Raw genomic sequence first — 18813 nt, 5'->3', positions numbered from 1 at the left:
AAAGATCATCTCGTTCCAACCCCCCTGCCATGGGCAGGGACACCTCCCACCAGCCCAGGTTGCTCCAAGCCCCATCCAGCCTGGCCTTGAACACCTCCAGGGATGGGGCAGCCACAGCTTCTCTGGGCAACCCGGGCCAGGGGCTCACCACCCTCACAGTAAAAAATTTCTTTGTACTAAGTATTCTAAATATCCCATCTTCCAGTTTGAAGCCATTACCCCCGTCCTATCTCTACATGCCCTAGTAAAAAGTCCCTCTTCCAGCTTTCTTGTAGGCCCCCTTCAGATACCAGAAGGGGCTATAAGGTGTCCCCACAGCCTTCCCTTCTCCAGGCTGAACAGCCCCATCTCTCAGCCTGCCTTCATAGCAGAGGTGCTCTAATTCTCCGGTCCATCCCCCCGCCAGCAGCACCCCTCACTCATTGCTTATCCCGTGTCCACGGAGCTGAACTAAACCCCCCTCGGGGGACGCCCAGGCTTCAGCCCAGCAGTGGTGTCTGTACCAGGGATGCTCCCCAGCCATCTGCTCTTCGCCGGCCCACGGTGTGCCAGGCAAAGCCATATGTTCTCCCCGGCCCCTGCAGCCTCTTGCCCAGATAGGTGCTGTCCGAGCCCAGATCACTCAGGAAATCAGAACCATGATTTCCAAATTGCGGTTTCTGTTGGAGTTTCACTGTCTGTTGTGAGAACTGTTTAAGTCAAAAGGAGAGGGGAGAGGTGGGAGCAGGCAAAGTAAACGATTAACGCCGTGTTTTCATTCAGTCATCTTTCCCCGGCTCTTTAGAAATGTGACTTAAGAACTGTTTGTTTGGCTCAAAGAGCGTTTAGGGACATGAGCACTGGAACTGGCAGGCTCTTAAGACACATGGGTGCAAATCTCCATTTTCAGATCAGGATTGTGTTACATGTGATAACATAGTTGATGCAACTTCTGCATGACAAGCTGACTAATTAAAAAAGTAGCTGTTGGCAGAAGCTGTCCAATTCCTCCCTCCTGTTTTCATTATCTGTTCAGGCCAGCATTGCTCTGACGAACTTGGCTGAGGAGCTGGTAGCGAAGCTAGGCTCCGCGGCTCAGAAGCCCTCGCTGTGACTGTAAGAGTAACGTGTCAATAAATGCAGTATGTACTAAAGAAACTGTGACTCAGGTGCAATTATAAGCAAAATTCTTTAAATTACTTTTCCCTTTTTTCAAAATAGCATTTGTTACCTTGTTTGAAAACATTCAGAACAAAAAAAAAATACTTCAAAGTCTTATTAACCAAAAATTCACCTTCTTTCTTCACAGCTGATGAAGAATTTAATGAGCTGTGCTTTGAGTTTGGTTTGGAGCTTGATGAAATTGTAAGTAACTTTTTTATTTGTTACTTTTTTAGTAGATGTAATGTACTGACAACATTGATATTTGGTAAGAGTTTGTACTACATGATTTCCAGCATATTCCCTGGTACAGAGTTGGCCGATATGCTCTAGCATGTACAAGGAAAATGTCTAGGCAAGGTTTGGAGGATACCATGCCTCGGGTATTCTCAAAAAGCAGTGTGGATAATGCCTGAAGGTCCCCTGGACCTATACAGTCTTTCAGCAGTACTGCAGCAAACTTTTCATCCTGCAATATTCTCATACATCTCCATACCACAGACCAGAATATGTAACACATACCTTTAGGTTCTTGTTATAAAATACTGTTGTAATAGACTGTATTAGCACAGGTGTTTTGAATCTGGAAAAAAAAACCAAAAAACAGACATACAAAAATTGCTCTTGGAAGCAAAAGACCCCAAGATGGCATATTGCTGTACTTCGTGGAGGTTGGCAGTCTGTGCCACTTGGTCTTCAGTCTCTGGCCCCATTTTATTTAACAGCATAAATGTGGCCACAGACCATGTATTGACTGTATTTTACAGGAGCTATTTGGCTTTGGTTTGTATGCATTCCGCTGTGCAGTGTCCACAAAAATGTATTTGTCCTGGACATTGTTACCTAAGTTGTAACTAATTTATATTTAAAGTTTTAATTTAGATTCTGTACTTGTGAAAACTTGCTAGCCTTGTTAACTGTATCCATGTACACCTTTTCAAGTAGACCAGTTTTGGTTTTGCTTCTTGATTTGAAGTAATTGATCTTTTAGTTATGTTTGTCAAAAAACATCTGAACATCATATGTTATGCTTTATTTCAGAATAGACTTGGTATGACAAGTCATTTGCCAATCTATTGCCGAAAATAAGGTCTCAGTTCTTTACTGGGATCTGCTAGCCTGGAGACTCTTGCTTCTATATCTTTTTTTTAAAATTCAAATTCTAATAGTGGATTTTTCTTTTGGTATACTGCATTACAATCTCTGAATCTGAGAAAGATTTAGATTGTACGTCGTTCTGGTATTTGGTGTGTTCATTTGCTGTATAGATCCAAATTACACCATTAAACTTTGTATTAAAATTAATACATTTTTTCCTATTATATTATCTCACTATCATACTCTAACAATGTTAAGGTATTTCAGGTTAAAAACACGTTTTTCTTAATTTCAGACATCTGAGAAAGACATTATAAGTAAAGAAAAAGGTGAAGAAAAGGCAAAGGGTGCATCTGATACCGTTCTCTATAAAATTGATGTTCCTGCAAACCGTTATGATCTTCTTTGCCTTGAAGGGCTGGTCCGAGGACTGCAGGTCTTTAAAGAAAGGTAATGCAGAACTGTGAGATTTTTGTGTGGTTTGTTATTTGATTAAATACGAGTCCATTTCTGGTCAATAAACAAACTTGCCACTTGCTTGGATTTTGAGTATGATCTCGTGTAGATCAGATTCCTCTGGAGAGGATCTGTTGTGTATTTTTAGAAGACTGGACTAGAACATTACTGGGGTTTGGATCTGTTCTAAAAATTTTTCAACTGCTGTTCCTTTTGAGACTTATCCTCTAAAGAACTCCTGCAGAGGAACTTCGTTGTGATAGTGTGTAATAAGTACCAAAACAAATAATTTATTTCCCTTTTCTGCGATGACTTTATCTTCTTGAGTCCTTCCTTTCTAGTTCCGTAATATGCTTACCATCCCACAGAAAACAAGTTTTAAATAGTTAGCTCATCTACATGCCAAGAAATGTTGCTAAGACAGTTTTCTACATACAATTTTTGCTACATTTCTAAAGTTTCCTGGATTTTGGGAACTTTCTTTCAGTTACAGATTTATTTCTGTTTTTATTCTAGGATAAATCTCCCTAGGTATGAAAAAATAATACCAGCTCAGGGTGAAGGTCAGAGGCTGATTATCACTGAAAAGGTAAAAGTGTTTACTGCACCCTTGTAAATTCATTGAGAGTTTCTGAACCAGCAAGACACGTGTCAGTACCAATTTTATAAAATCGGTGAGACTGTAGATCTTATTTACAAAACAAGAGCTAAAGAAATTTTAAATATTTATTTTTAGGGAAGGGGAGGAACAATGAACCAATTATTTTGGGTGAACCTAGTAGCAGGTCAAATCAAAGTTTCAGATGCTCACATTGCATTGACCTTCTGGGCCATCACACAGCAAATTGGAAACCTCCTTGTCTCTACCAGACCTGGGGTGCATTTGTTTGGTTTTTTTCCCCATTGCGATTCTGATGTCTCTTCATGAATTTTCCTTTTGATTACTACTTTACAAAAGAGGATTTTATGAAGAAAAGTGAGCATATAATCAGTTTTAGGTTTGTGTATTCTGTGTACTTGAAATTTTTAACGTGTTGCTGTTGTAATTACAGACTGTCCAAGTCCGTCCTCATGCCGTGGCTGCAGTCCTTCGTAATATAACTTTTAACAAGGAACGTTATGATAGCTTCATTGACCTCCAAGAAAAACTACACCAAAATATTTGCAGGTTAGTGCTTAACTTTAAAGTAGTGTATAGTGTCTATGTATATGATTTTTTCACACCTTAAGACTGCACATCCCTATTGCAGAGAGCCATTATATTTATATTTATGCTAAGGATTGGATTTACCTTTGGCTGTTAAATGCGTTGTTAACATTTGTTAAAATGTTATTTGTGAAAATAATTTCTAGGCTTCTCAAAAGTGCCTTTCTACTTTTTCAGTAAGTTCTATGAATGCATAGGAGTATAGAGCATCATGAGATACCATCTCAAAGGAACTCCAAATATTACTAGTAATACCATTATTTTGCTTTTTCTTTCTAGGAGAAGAGCGTTAGTAGCAATAGGTACCCATGACTTGGACACCATCTCTGGTCCATTTACTTTCACAGCTAAAGCACCTTCTGAAATTAAATTCAGGCCCTTGAATCAATCCCAGGAGTACACAGCTTCACAAATTATGGATCTCTATAGGGTAAGTGGAAGTTTTCAGACTTGTTGCACCAAATGCAGGAAGATAAATGTCCAAGGCTTAACGTCTCGGATATCCTCGTTATTAAGAGTTGTTCTTATACATAAAACAGTTATCTTCTGTAACTTCAGCCAGTGAGCATGCCACATTTTACCTGTTCATGAGAAATGCATGGTAATACTTTATTTTTATTGTCCATGAAAGATATATCATGGTGTTTTGTGGCCAGGCATAATTCTTAGAGTAGTGGGTTTGATATTAACCCTCTGATTTATCAACACAAAGATGGCTTTTCATGATGCTCGTAATAATACTGTAAAAGGGTTGTGTATTTATCTACGCTGGTAAGACGCTCAGTGTGCAAAGCTGAGAAAAGCTTGGGGTAAGTAATATCAGCATTTTAAGTGTTACTTTAATTTGGCTAATTTACTTGGGGAAGATGTTGAATTATCTACCCAACTACATATTAGGCAAGAGTAGCTGTGTAAAAGGCTCAAGTGAAGTCTGGCACTGCTCTTGGCCCAGCATCCTGATGAAACCAGTTAAATGCTAGGAAAAGATTCCATCGGGTCTAATTTTATGTTTATGTGGGCCACTTTAAACGTCAGCATTTGAAAATGGAACTATTATCACTGTCATTACCATACACAGCCCTGCTGGAGCACACATACTGGTCATAGAGATAAATTCTCAAAGATCTCTTACTAAACACGAGTAAGAGACATAGGAAACAAGGGGGATCAGAGAGACTAAAAGCAAATTATGTTTTTGGTACAGCATATACCTATGTCATTGGAACAGATGTAAATTTTGAATCAAATTTAAGCATAAATGTGTCAGTATTCAGCAATTTATAATTAATAGTATTGCAGTGCTAATTTTACCACTTCTAAGAAAAGTTCCTATAAACCAAGGATGTCTGCCCATGGGTTTGGCAATGAAAGGTCTGCTGTGGTGAACAAAGGCATTGTTTAGACAGCATAGCCTATGCATCTTTGAGAGAATCCTTAAAGAAATAATTTTTAATGCTTCTGAAGCAAACTGAGTTCTCTCATTTCAAAATTTTCCTGCTTCTGAGAGCAAACAGCTTTTTCTAGTGAAGTGCCTAGTTTTAAGCCCAATCCTTCCCTCATTCAAAATTCCCATTAATCTCTCAGCAAAGGATTGTGGCTCTATGGAAGTTCACAAGTGAGCTAATGTGACATTTAGGTTGTGCTTTGTTTCTTCAGACTGACAGCCACCTTCGGCACTATTTACACCTGATAGAAAACAAGCCACTTTATCCTGTCATTTATGACAGCAACGGTGTTGTTCTGTCCATGCCACCAATCATCAATGGTAAGATTCCTTATGACTAGTTTATACTGTCGCTGCTATTTTGTGTGTGAGTCAGTGTCTACCAGAAACATTGATGCGTAATAAGGGTTACTCTGTTTTCTTAAAATCATTTCACTTATAATTTCATATAGTCTTCTTTCCTTCTTTCAGTCTAAATGCAGCCAATTTTTTTCTCCCTCCATAGGCTGCTAAGTGTTCCACTTTTCTTATCCTCATCAAGAGGCTGCAAAAGTCCCACTGCAAACCTCTGCATTTAGCTTCTCATACCCTTCTAGAACTTAAGAACGGTTTCTTGTGACAGGAGCCTTTGTTAGGAAAGCATTTTGTTGCATGCATAAACATTGTTCATCAGACATTTAGCTAAAAGAAGTGTGTAAGAAATTATTTTGTAAACTGGTAACTGTAACAGTCTGCTTTGTACTCCATTTTACATCATTACAGTAGGGAACTTTTCATCTAGGTCTTAAGCCCAGTGTACTTATCAGCAGTGTGAACCAGTTCTTGTGGATCTTTTTCCTATCACACATGCGATTCCAGATGACTTTAATCGCTTAAAAAGAATAAATTGGTCTAGATTTTTTTTGCATTGTTTCTAAACATGGGTTTCCTCTGAATGCAAGAAACTATGGGTGATTTTTGAGAACCATGTTTACTGAAGCCAACTAATGACATGGCAAGAATTACACTTTTAACAAAGATATTTCAGTATACATATATATTAAGGTCAAGAATGAGTAACTTTACCTATACTGACCAATAAAATCTGCAGTGATAATCTCTTTGGATGCATTTTGCCTGATTGACCTTATCCATATCTTAAGCAGCTAGCCCAAATCTTCATAAAAGGCAGCTCAAACGCTGTGGCAGGGACTGGTAAGAACAACTGCTCTGAACTGAAGGTAGTGTCAGTCACCGTGTCTCATCCTTCTTTGTTAGGCTCACGCAAACTTTGGAGCGTTCCATGTATAAGCATTGCATATTGTTTACGTTTTATCAATTAAAAAGGCTGAGCTAAATTTAGTATCTGTCTCTATGCTAAACAGCAGTATTTGAGAGAAACTTCCAGGTTAAAGGTACTTTTTAAACAGATAATGAAATGTAAACATTTGTATTGGGTTTTTTAGATTATCTACAAGCACTTAAGTGAAAAGTTATATTTGCTTTGAAGTGGGTCCAGAAATGCTGAATACATTCCCTCTGCAAAGAGGTACAGCACAGCACAAAGGGAAGGGAATATAGGATCCCTTAGTCTTAAGACCTTCAATGCACCTAACTTTCAGTCTAGCTGTGACCTGCTTTCTCAGGTAGGAAACTAAAACACAGAATTTGAACCACTTGCTCAGGGTCAAACAAAGGAAGCACCAATGCCCATGTGCATCCAAGTGTGTGCTTCCCTTTGCCTCCCATGGGAGGCATCTGCTTTAGTGAATGGTGCAATGAAAGGCGAGAAGGACTAAGCGGTTGGATTTGGCACGGTCCCATACAATTCCAGGACTGTGCATGTCCTGCTGCAAGGCTACGAGCAATGAAATTCATTGGAGGTATGCACTGCACACCTAAACCTAACAGGCAGTAAGAGGCAGATTTCTGTACAGCTGCTCCAGATGGCTCGTAGCTTACTAACAGAACACCACTTTTGTAGGAAACCAACTCCTGGGGGACTTTGCATCCAGTTTGCAAGAGAGACACTTTAGGTGATGTCCCTAAGTGTATGTTGTACCTTGTTTCTTCCAGATGAGAAACAGTTTTGAGTGCATCAGTGCACACCTAATGATTCCCAGTACAGACACAAAGCAAGTTCATGCCTAAAAGGAACCCATACTAGGACCTGAATCACTAATTTAGACAAACACATAGTGTAGCAGCCAACACTGTCAAGAGATCTTGGTTATTCACAGAAGGAGCTATGGATATTCATCAGCCTAAATCACTTCTTAAAAACCATTGCATTTTTTCCTGTCCAAAGCTGCTTTCTCACACACGTCTCACATCGAATGGAAATGGGTTACTGAAACCGGGAAAGAGGAGGTGCTCTGGAGGTGCAGAACCACTTTGCAACCAGCAGATGGCCACTATTCTGCTAGTTTGCTTTTTTAACCGAATACTGAGGTACCTGTAGGTTTGTGTGTCTTTCAGTGTAAAGCGTAACCCGGTCAGTGAGTCTGATCTGTCTTTTTCCTCTTTTTGATTCATAAATTCAAAAATAAAAAGAGCTGCTATTCTTGTAAGAATTGTGAATGTTGGTGCAGCAGGCAGTGTTTTGTTAAGCTGCAGAAGATGACAGTGATCTTTCTGAATCACAAAAGGAGTCATTGCAGTGTCATTGCAAGAAAAGTAATAACATTTCTTAACATGTTTTTGTCTTCACGTGTTTTAGGAGATCATACAAAAATAAGTGTAAAGACCAGAAACGTCTTCATTGAATGTACAGGCACAGATATTACAAAGGTAAATTAAATTTCCTGCTGTAGATATGCTGTAATATCATTGTTTTCCCTTCGGGTGATAGGGCTCCAATACAAAGACCTACAGTAGCCAGGCATTTACTTTACAGAGCCAACCTCCCATTTCAAAAAGGCAGGGACTTAACACAGTTTTAGGCTTGCTCTATAGACAGTGTTGTATTTTCATTGGATTTTGTTTTTACTGTGTCTTTGCGTTGACACCAAGTGTTCGGTTTGTACGAGAAAGTAATTTAAGTAAATTAGGGGCTTCTTTGTTGTTGAGCTCTTCTAAATCTGAAAGGTTTCAAAACGAGTGAAATTCACTAAGACTGCCTATTTTGCCAGAATACCCTTTGTAAAGAATCATTTTGTCTCCTGCTTAAAATTTGGGCTGAGGGAAGGAAGATGACACTTTTTCTTCTTAGTTATCTTTTTCAAGCAGGGAGGCTGTGCAAATAATTGTCAAATTGAAGTCTTTCCATACGTAAATTCTGTAACTCAAAGACAAAGCATGAAAGCCTAGCAATTATAACTGCCTGTTCTTGAATATAGGTAGTGCATTCATTGATAGTTTCCCTAAAGTATGTATTTTGACGCTTAAGAGCAAAACCACTTTTAACTTACCCTACTACACAATAATATGTTAATGACACAAATAAATTTGCATGTTGAAGAGCGGCTTCTAGGCAAACTAATAAAAAACTGTTTCTTGCTGCTGCTTGCCTTGACAGTAAAAATAAAAATAGTGCTGTTCTGCTTACATGAAGGAAATGATACTGTGCGGCATCAAAAAAAACAACCCTTGTAGATTAAGAAGTTGATCTGAATCTCATGATTATGTTCTGTTATACTAATCTCTTAAAATATTAACTGAAACAAAAGTTATTGCAGATGAGGTTGTTTGATAATGTATTACTAAACAATGCACAGTCGTTCAGCCTCTACATTCTCATTTGGACTTCAGTGAAATGACTAATTAGGCTAAAGGTTGGGAAGACCCAGTTCCAACTGGTAATAAAGACCTTGTGTATCTTCAGAACAGAGTTTAGCAAAGATATACAAATGCTTCAGAACCTTGAAAATCAAAGATTTCAAGTTTTTGCATAAATGTTGTCGTAGCAGAAGAAAAACGTTTTTTAAAATTCAGTCTAGTATTCTAGACTGCTAGGATTTGGGCTGTTAAGTTGTTCAATAGAATAGAATGAAGAGCATGTAAGACCAGATTTTTTTCCCCATTTTTTGTTGAGATATTTTGTCTCCTTCAAGACAACTAGATGAAAGATTTCAATGTGATTATTGTCTTTATTTTGTAGGCAAAAATTGTTCTTGATATTATAGTCACGATGTTTAGTGAATATTGCGAGAAGCCATTCAGGTGAGTATAAATCTCCAGTCAGAGAGACATTACATTTGGTTCATATGTCAAAACTATTTTTACTTCTGTTTTTCTGTCTCTCTCAGTGTTGAAGCAGCAGAAGTGGTTTATCCCAATGGGAAGACCCACATCTATCCGGTAAGCATAGTGATATGGTATCGCAGTATCCCTGGGGAAAGGATTTTATTTACACAAAGTTTGGTAAGAGTGACATTGTCTTCTTTTTCTGCAGAGACAGTATATACTCGCTCTGAGATACACCGTAAAAGCTCAGCTTGGCACTATCTGTATATTAGTGAGTCAGGACCTTCTCTAGCCCCATGAAAAGTAACTCTAGCTCCAGCTTCTCCCTATCTAGGAAACTCATTGTGAAGCTCCACTAATTTACGATAATGCTAAAATACAGTCTCACTGTGATAGCCTGATACTCCAAAAAGAAGGATAGGGTTTAAAGTTACGCGTGGTAACCACTATTGTGGTTTAGAGTTCATGCGGTAGGAGCTTTTTCAGGAACAAGTGAAGATTGCAATCAAAGGTCATAATCTGTGTCTAAAGCCTTTAAAACCTACGTGTTCCAAATCAGGAAAAGTGAATGCAGGAAGAGGTCCTTCAGGCTTAAACCGGTGGACAACTGAAATCAGCCTCAGCATAACTTACTTATCAGAGCTGGAAGCTTTAATGCCCTTCAGTTAAAATAACCTTGTAACACTGGATTTTTCAGTATTTCACTTTATAGGCTTCGACTATATAAAGATCTGTAAGGCAGGATGTTGACTTCAAGTGCAGGTTTGCCTGCATTCAGAGTCCCAGGCAGACCTCTTTGCAGTAATGTAGTCTTTTTTGTTCTCTTAATAAGTATAAAGAAAGCAATTCCTCCTGTTTCCTGAAAGTAACTGAAGACAAACAGAGATCTGGTCGAGTTCATAAAATGAAATGTATCAAGCAAGTAGAAACTGATTAGAGGAAAAAGAAACTTACTTTTACTGAGAGTTTTTCTAGTGGTATTTTAGCTTTTTCTTTTAGCAATGTCAGCTTTAATCAGCAGAGAAAAGACCTAGAATCCTGACGAGATATCCAACAAAACAGAAATCTCTACAGTAACTAAAGTAGCTTCCCTAGATAAAATAGAGCAAAAAATCCTCCAAGTTTTAGATTAAGTTTAGAAACACCTAAGTAAATACACACAAAACAACTTTCTTAAATACGTTGCAAACTTTCTAAGTAATACACCAGTAGATATTTCTGTGCCAATACCGAAAGAGAAAGTTTTCTTTCCTTTTCCTCCTAAGAGTCATTTGATCTGTACTAGACCACGAGGTCTCACGCGTGACCATTCACTGCTTTAGGGCTTTGACTTACGGTGAACTGGTGATTAGAAACTTTCAGCAACTCTGTTACCTGCACATAGCAGAAATTATTGGAAGTTTCCATAACAGGGATTTCATGCCGCATTCAACCTTTTAGCTTAACTGAGAACAGCTTTTGCATCATATACTATAATATGTTTTCAAGAATCCTGTTCCCTTAAAATATTAAGTTTAACCTAATATTCCACACTTGTCTTCTGAGGATGTCATTTTAGTATCATAATTAGAAGAAGCTAGATTACCAAGATGTCAAAATTGAATCCTCTTAGGTAGTAATGTCAGGCGTTGTGTATGCTGAAAAGCTTTGTCTTTCTTTTTAGGAACTGGCTTACCGAAAAGAGAAGGTGAAACCTGAACTTATTAACAAGAAAATAGGAATCAGGTGCGTTACTGTAAATGAAAACATAGTTTTCATTAATCATGAAAAAGGTACTAGAAAACATTGATTATTGCGTTGTAAAAATGTTTACACTGTGATTTTTATTTTTTTTTAATTTATCAAAAATTCAGGGGTTATCTTGGGTAATTAGATCAATGCTGTAAGGTGACTTCCCCTGTTTTCAAGGAAAGTGAATGATTTTTTATGGCCTCACACAACTGTTATGAAGTAAAGAAAAATGATGGTCTCAAGAGTCAGAATCCAAGCTGGTTCTGATGGACTGCTAAGTCTATGTCCCATCCATAAAGCACTTGGAGATTCTTCACGATATAAGGCAATGCAGCAGAAACATCGATTACTTTAAAAAGCCGGTCAGTCTAGTGAAAGATCCATAAATTACTACTCTCTTGTTTTGTTTCAGTGAAACTCCATCAAGCCTTGCAAAGCTGCTGACCAGGATGTGTTTGAAGTCACACGTCATAGGGAATGGGAACAATATCGAGATTGAAATCCCTCCTACCAGAGCAGACATTATCCATGCATGTGATATCATAGAAGATGCAGCAATAGCTTATGGTTATAACAACATTCAGATGACTATTCCGAAAACGTACACCATAGCTAATCAAGTAAGATTGCCCCTTCAAATAAACGCTCTGTTGTCAGTAAATGACTAGTGCATGCCAGAAGGGCTTTGGGGAAAACAGAACCTAGGAATTAAATATTTTGACATGCTTTGCCTTGAGAAGTATTTACCATGGGTAGGATACAAAACAGATGCCCCACTGATTTGAATAAGTCCAAGACCAGTGGTTGCTGGTACTTGAAAAAAGACAGGGTTTAAGTAGGGAGCCCGTATTAAATCTCTAATTGGGAGATTCATTTCCTCAGGCAAGCCTAAAGGCAGCTGGCTCAGGCTTTCAAAAATTTTAAGCACACGAGCATAGTACCTCCCTAGTGAATTCACCGTAACGTAACAGGCAGAATCACCTCAGGAAAGAATAGAAAAAACGTTTTTAGGTGGAAGCTGAAAACTTGTTTTTGGTTTCATTTTAGCTCCCCCTCAATAAGCTCACAGAACTTCTGAGACTGGACTTGGCAGCTGCTGGATTCACTGAAGCACTCACTTTTGCCCTGGTATATGACGTTTTTTCATATTTTTTCTTTTGTGTTGGAACAGCAATGCAGCCAAAACTGCAGAGGATGGTCTGAGAATATGTTGTTGTATAAATGTACCAATATTATCCCTTACTGTTTTGGCAGGTGATTGTCTGCTAGTGCTTTGAAATTATAGTATAATATTTTGTGAGTTTGTAGGTCAGAGAAATTGAATGAGTCACTGTTAATGTGGCATGTAGTTCTAAGTATAGAGGCAAAAATAGCTGCTGAAGTACTGTTTTAGTTTAACTTCACAGGATGAAATTGTAAGACAGCAAGTCTCTCTCGAGACTTTGATCACCAGCTGTGAAATTCATCATAGTTTGATAATCTGGAAAACAAACATAAAAATTTAGTACTTTCTGGAGGATAGTACTATCCTCCTACTACAGCTTAGAGATTACCTTGTTTCTATTTGTCTCTTTTCAGTATTGTCACTTGCCAAGATTCCTTGCATTAGATACTAAGCTGAGATGTAGTTATTCAGGCAGCAAAGAGTTTATTTTAAGAATACCTGTAAAAAAGTTATAATGCACAGTAAGGGCACACAAATTCCTCTGTAAATTATACCACAGGTGAGGTTTTTTCATGGAAGGACAAATGAAAATATAGTAATTGTTGTTACCACTGGTCGCAAGTATTCATGTTATTTGTTACAGCCATGCCAGTAGTCTTTTACCAAGAATTAGGATGCCGCAGCAGCATGTGCCACTCCAGTACTAACAGCTGGCGTAATTTCTAATACTGAAATTTTGCATCAGCATTGTTTTATTGAAATGAAATGTTCAGTAGGAAACACCATCTTTGTCATGGCCACTTGTTCATACCCCTTTGCCGTAGTTGTGAATGGGATCAGAGAACCTGATCTACTATTAAAAAACAACAACAAAAAAAAAAGTTAAGTCCACCCCCATGCCCTCCAAATGTATATGGTAACTGTCCATATGTGGAGATTGGCATAGTCAGCTGTTGAAAATAGCCTGTACATTTTAGAAAGTCCTTTCTGTTGCGAGATCTCCTCAAAGCCTATGCCTTGAAGTGCAGTTTGTGGACATTTTAGCAGACGGGGAGCTACCACCACATATTCTATTAAAACCTCTGTGGAATCTCTCAGCCTCTTCCTGAACTTAAAACTTACTAGATGGCCAGAAGTATACCAGTTTGATAAGCCACTCAAAGATTCTAAGATACAGTGATGCAGGCTCCTAAAGCACTTCCAGGCATTTGAAAAGTTCAGGTATTGCAACCAAAGTTGGTAATCCGAATGGATTGAATAAGATTTTAACACCTTCCAATTTCATGGAGCTTCAAAAGCAAAATTTGGACTAATCCTGAAGTCTGAAAAATATATTCCAGTTTTAATATTTCGTTATTAACTCATATACGTAACCGGGACAATAACTATTATCACGTCCTGCAGTGCTAGTGTTTGGCAAAGACTACCTGTGATAGTACCACATTGGGGAAATAATATGTATAACATGATCAAGCTTTTACAGATTTTCCTTATTCATTAATAAATACAATTATTTTTTTTCAGCACCGAATAGGTAATATGCTTAAAAACATTGAATATATTACATCACTACTACTGAGAACCTTTATGAACTGCAACAGCAGAATTTTGTAAGGTCGGGCAGTATATCATGTTATCGCATTACGTATTTGTATTTCTGCTGTGGCACGATGAAACCCGCAGTCTGCTGTGTCACCAATACTTTATTAAAACCCCAATGTGAGGCCTATGACTATGACAAATATCATTTATGCTACAACATTCTGTAACATAGTGTTATATGACAAACACTGCTTATGTATTTGTGCATACAATCTGTTTCTTGGTTTGAGCCCCAAATTATAATTATACACAATAACATTGCTTTCTTTGGGGAGCTCCGGTTTAGCCAAAATGTATTCAGTTAAATCACAGTAACATACTGTAGTTTAGATACACATCTGAAAACTGTTTAACACAGTTTTCTCCTCCTAAGGTCAGCATTCATTTAAGATGTTTTTTTTATTCAATAATCCACTTTTTCAGATGGTATCATCTGCTCATTTTCCTCACATTTGGTGTATCTGCTTTTCGGAGTGCTGCCAGTGCAAAGGGAACACTTCTGGGAGACTGCAGTATACTAGCAAATCCTCAATTACATGCCTAGTCTGCTATTGGTTTCTTTAATACATTAATAAAGCTATAAATTCTAGAAATCTGTAGTGTGGATCTTACCAGTAGCATCTGTTGCTGTATGTGCCCAGATATCGCCTGAGCCTGGTAAAGTGCGCGTGTATTGCTTTACAGCTGTGCTGACTAGCTTAGACATACACCTTGAGAAGATGGGCTTTAAAAATACCCCAAATCAAAAAATTTGAAAACAACAACAGTGAACTATGAGAATCCTATGCAGCTATGAAAATTGAAGGCTTGGCCATATGACCTGTTTTTTCATAGACAGTACTTTACTTTTTGTAAGTAGCCCCCAAGGGATTGTTTTCTTTGCGAGAAAGCTCGGGTACCGTTCCCTTTACAAGTGCTTTTTTCAGAATAAAATACTTTACCCACTGCAAGTCAGGGGGCAGAATCTGAGCTTCTGCTTTTAAAACAGATGACAGCAATCCACGACAGAAGCTTGCCTTTTTTTTTTTAATATATTTTTTTTTAAACTAGCTTTATTTTGGTTAGTAATTAACATTTGTAGATAAACCAGTTTGCCTACTTAGTCTTAAGACTAGGGATTAATTTTTATTATGAGTGGGTGTTGCACATGACAGCGTATATTATGGGGCCTCAGAACAAGTGCTACAGTTGCGTTGTTCATTCTTGATATCAAATTTCATTGACTTACTGTCTGTCTGACCACTTGACCTTGGTGGGTTTTGTCTTTTCCTCTCAGTGTTCTCAAGAAGATATTGCAGATAAACTTGGCATGGATATCTCTGCAACAAAAGCAGTGCACATAGCAAACCCCAAAACTGCAGAATTTCAGGTGAGAGAATTCAGGTCAAATTTTCACAGCAACATTGTCACAGATTCTATATTTAAAGAGGAAAGAAAGGAACCAGCAGGACATTAAATTTATGAACTATAGAGCTACTTTTCCTGCATTAAAGAGGATGTGCTAAACTTGCTAGCAGTCATTTTCTGTTACTCTTTCACTGAGAAATACCTTATTCGGTATGAAATACTATTAGCATTTCAATAAAGTAAAATACCATGCTGTGCATGACAGCATGTGGCAAAATTGAGCTGCCTTATTATAGAAAAATCCCAGCTGATTGATCAACTCGTGCATTTAGAAAAGCCATTCAATATAAATGGAACTACTAGACCTGGCAATCTAAGCCTCCTGAGCTCTGGATAGGAAATTTGGTGGTTTTTTTTTTAAATTAATAACCATTAATACTCTTCTTAAAAAATATAAATCTATTTTTTAAATTCTGTATGGCTCTTTAAGTATTTTAATACCCATTTATAGATCATTTAATCTTTGCTAGAGCAGAGTGAGAGCTCAAATACAGTATTCTCAGCAATTCTGAAAATATCTAAAAGTGTACCCATAGTTTTTGTATTTCTTTTAGAGAGTTCTTTTTTTAAAAAGATTCTTTCCTTAGTTTACAGGGAAGGTAAATTTAGAAGCTTTTTTTGTTTCTGACCTAAGAACTGCAAAGATAAACACTCTTTAGAAAGGTTTAGAAAAGTTTCAGCAGTCTGTGGGTATTAATGTTTTGTGATTTGTGCGGTTTTTCCTCAAGATCTTCTTCAGTATGATTTCTCCAAGTGTCTAGAATACCTTTCTAGATCTTATCTCCAATACTAAAACTAATCTGCTGCTGCTCTGAGATTCAGGAACAGAATTTTTGTGTAACTTCATGTATTTCACGTTTGGTACTAACAAATAAGCAGTCATGCAAGACACTGTTTTAACCTGTTTAGACTATTACCACCTGTTCATTTGCATCTTTTGGCGTACTGATTGCAGCTGAGCAACGTAGAACGTACCACAGACAAACAATAGTGAGTGTGAACTAAAAAAAGAAAAAGCGGCAGCACCTCTAGCCCGGTACAATTCCAGGTTCCTGTTCTTCAAAGACGGCAGCCCTTTGCAGTAGCAGTGCTGCTAAGCAGTTACAGTATTGGTTAAATATCCCTTGTGGCAAAAATAGCCTCCATCTTTTAAGATCTGTAGGCCTCCCTGAAAATTGGGAAGGCTTGCTCTTTGTGAGGCACTGTAAACGTTCAGCTTTAGATGTTAACTGTGATGGGATTCTCAGGATGGCTTTTCCCCCACCCCCTATTCTCTGCCATCAAGACAAGGGCCGGGTGATGTCAGGGTCCCTTTTCCAGCTGAGTGTGCCGCTGGAACTCTTCGCTGGTTAGGAAAAATAGGATAAATAGAAATGCCGCATGCCCGATGATACGAAATAACTATGGCTGAGCACATGTAACTTTTTACCTGCAGTCAAGCACCAGTCAGTCACACCCATCTCTTTTTCATTAGTTTGTTTTGAATCAGACTCTTCCAGTTTTGAGAAAAAAAAAGAAAAAAAAGGTGCACTTCTAAGGAAGTATTTGAATGGAAAGCACAGGAGATAGGTGTGAATAAATCTGTAAGAACACCAATATGATTGCCTCCTGCCTTGGTTCTTTGCATACGTTTTCTATGTATTTCAGACTGTCCACAACTGAAATCTGAATATCTGTTTCTGTTACTTACATTCTGCTTGTATCGTTGATTGATGTCAGGGGGTATCAAGATAATATTCAGATCACATTTAATACTTCCAAAATAACACTTAGTATTTACTTTTTGTATGAGATTAAATTTATGGGATTTTTTTGCGTTTCTTTCTGTATTGTTTGTTTTTCTACCCCACGCTGCAGCCCAAGCATCTGTGAAATGATACCTGTTCTTAAGCTCACACATACACTCTTTCAAAAAATACAGTCTGAAGGACCGTGCGGAGAACATACATTTTCAGTTTTAATAATCCTAAACCCAAGATACTCAAACATAAAGAAATTAGCGCCATATTTACACCTGACTACTTTTACACTCGTTACAAGTGAGCAATACAAAAAATTCGAAAATCTAACAGCTATTTTGCAAGGTTTTTCACTTGCAGCAACCATGTTTGTCCTGCAGGTGGCACGTACAACCCTCCTTCCTGGGCTACTGAAAACGATCGCTGCTAACCGAAAGATGCCCTTGCCTCTGAAACTCTTTGAGATTTCTGACATTGTAGTAAAAGATCCTAATACAGGTAAGAGAAGGTTCCTCAAAATCTTTGATAATGGAAATATATATTTATGTCCTAAATGGTAATAGAAAGTAGATCTGTATTTCTTTAAAAATACAATAATCACTACATACTACATTCTGTTTTCTAATTTACATGCAAGAGTTGAGGCTAGCGTAACGGGCTAGATCTTAGAGTGGCTAGAGATACGATTCTCAGAAGTGCAAGTGGGTACCTTGTAAATATTTTTAGGCGTCAAAATATCAATTAAAATCTGTCAAGAATACTGCAAGACTCCAAGGATAAACGCAAGACAATTTTGCACCGAAAAAGAACCTGTTCTAAATTGCTTATGTTGATGCACCCATTTTTACTTGCTGTTAATCTAGCGCCCCTTTGCATTCTTATCAGGGCTGTAACTCGTGAGAGAAACTCCCTGCTGGTAACGTTTTCCAGTGGCACAAACCTTGGAAAGTATTAAATATTGAAGGCATGCTGCTATTACAGTACTAGAACCTGTTTAAACTGCTGCAGTCTCAAAGATGTGCAGTGCTGTGCCATCGGAAAAAGCAGTATGTCTCCAGCCCGTGAATAGCGGGTTGTACTCACAGACTGATTCTCTTCTGGAGAGCTGTAACTCAGAAGAAAATATTTGGGTCAGTGTGTCTCAGCATGAATCCCTTTTCCATCTTTCCACGCTCGTTAAACAGAATTGCTTGGATTTGTTCTCCAAAACTACCTTCTGGAAAACTGACAACCAATATGCAGAATTAGATTTGTAGCACAGATAGAGGATAAAGAATGGAGCAAGTCTGGCTATAAAAATGTATAAATAAATAAAAAGCTCAACAGTATAAAATTTCCCCTCTCATCTATAAAAAGATTTTCCTTATCTTTCCACTTCATCCAACTCTGCTAAGGAAGCGTGGCTGCCTTTGAATTGTTCTGTAACCTTAATTGTTTTAGGTGAAACAGCCAAAGCAGATAGTTCATTTGTCAAAAGCTTCAGTGAACCCCCCCCTGTGTGATGGAGCCTCTTTGCACTGGTTTCACTGGACAGGATCAAAATTTCAAAATACCTTTTTTTTTTTATCTGGAAAAATGTATCAAAGTAAAATGAACTGTAAAAATGGATTTTCCAAACGTTAACAAACATTTTTCTAAAATTTCCTGATTCGTTTCTTTT

The 18813-nt window shown here is 37.9% G+C and overlaps 1 protein-coding gene across 1 annotated transcript in view; it reads left to right on the top strand.

Moving 5' to 3' along the window:
* Positions 1-832: 832 nt before the first annotated feature.
* The window catches only part of FARSB (phenylalanyl-tRNA synthetase, beta subunit), a 39836-nt gene continuing 21855 nt past the window's right edge, over positions 833-18813 (top strand). Inside the window, exons 1-15 of the mRNA XM_009890224.1 lie at positions 833-869; positions 1289-1344; positions 2534-2688; positions 3211-3283; positions 3747-3862; positions 4181-4331; positions 5558-5666; positions 8044-8114; positions 9424-9485; positions 9572-9623; positions 11173-11234; positions 11653-11860; positions 12288-12368; positions 15284-15376; positions 17534-17651. Coding sequence (XP_009888526.1) covers positions 833-869; positions 1289-1344; positions 2534-2688; positions 3211-3283; positions 3747-3862; positions 4181-4331; positions 5558-5666; positions 8044-8114; positions 9424-9485; positions 9572-9623; positions 11173-11234; positions 11653-11860; positions 12288-12368; positions 15284-15376; positions 17534-17651 — 1444 coding nt within the window. The remainder of the gene's footprint in view (positions 870-1288; positions 1345-2533; positions 2689-3210; positions 3284-3746; positions 3863-4180; positions 4332-5557; positions 5667-8043; positions 8115-9423; positions 9486-9571; positions 9624-11172; positions 11235-11652; positions 11861-12287; positions 12369-15283; positions 15377-17533; positions 17652-18813) is intronic.

This window comes from Charadrius vociferus, unplaced genomic scaffold (assembly GCF_000708025.1).
Source record: "Charadrius vociferus isolate BGI_N301 unplaced genomic scaffold, ASM70802v2 scaffold650, whole genome shotgun sequence".
NCBI classification, from domain to species: domain Eukaryota; kingdom Metazoa; phylum Chordata; class Aves; order Charadriiformes; family Charadriidae; genus Charadrius; species Charadrius vociferus.
The sequence above is the reverse complement of the archived record's forward strand: the minus strand, read 5'-3'. Positions and strand labels throughout refer to the sequence as shown.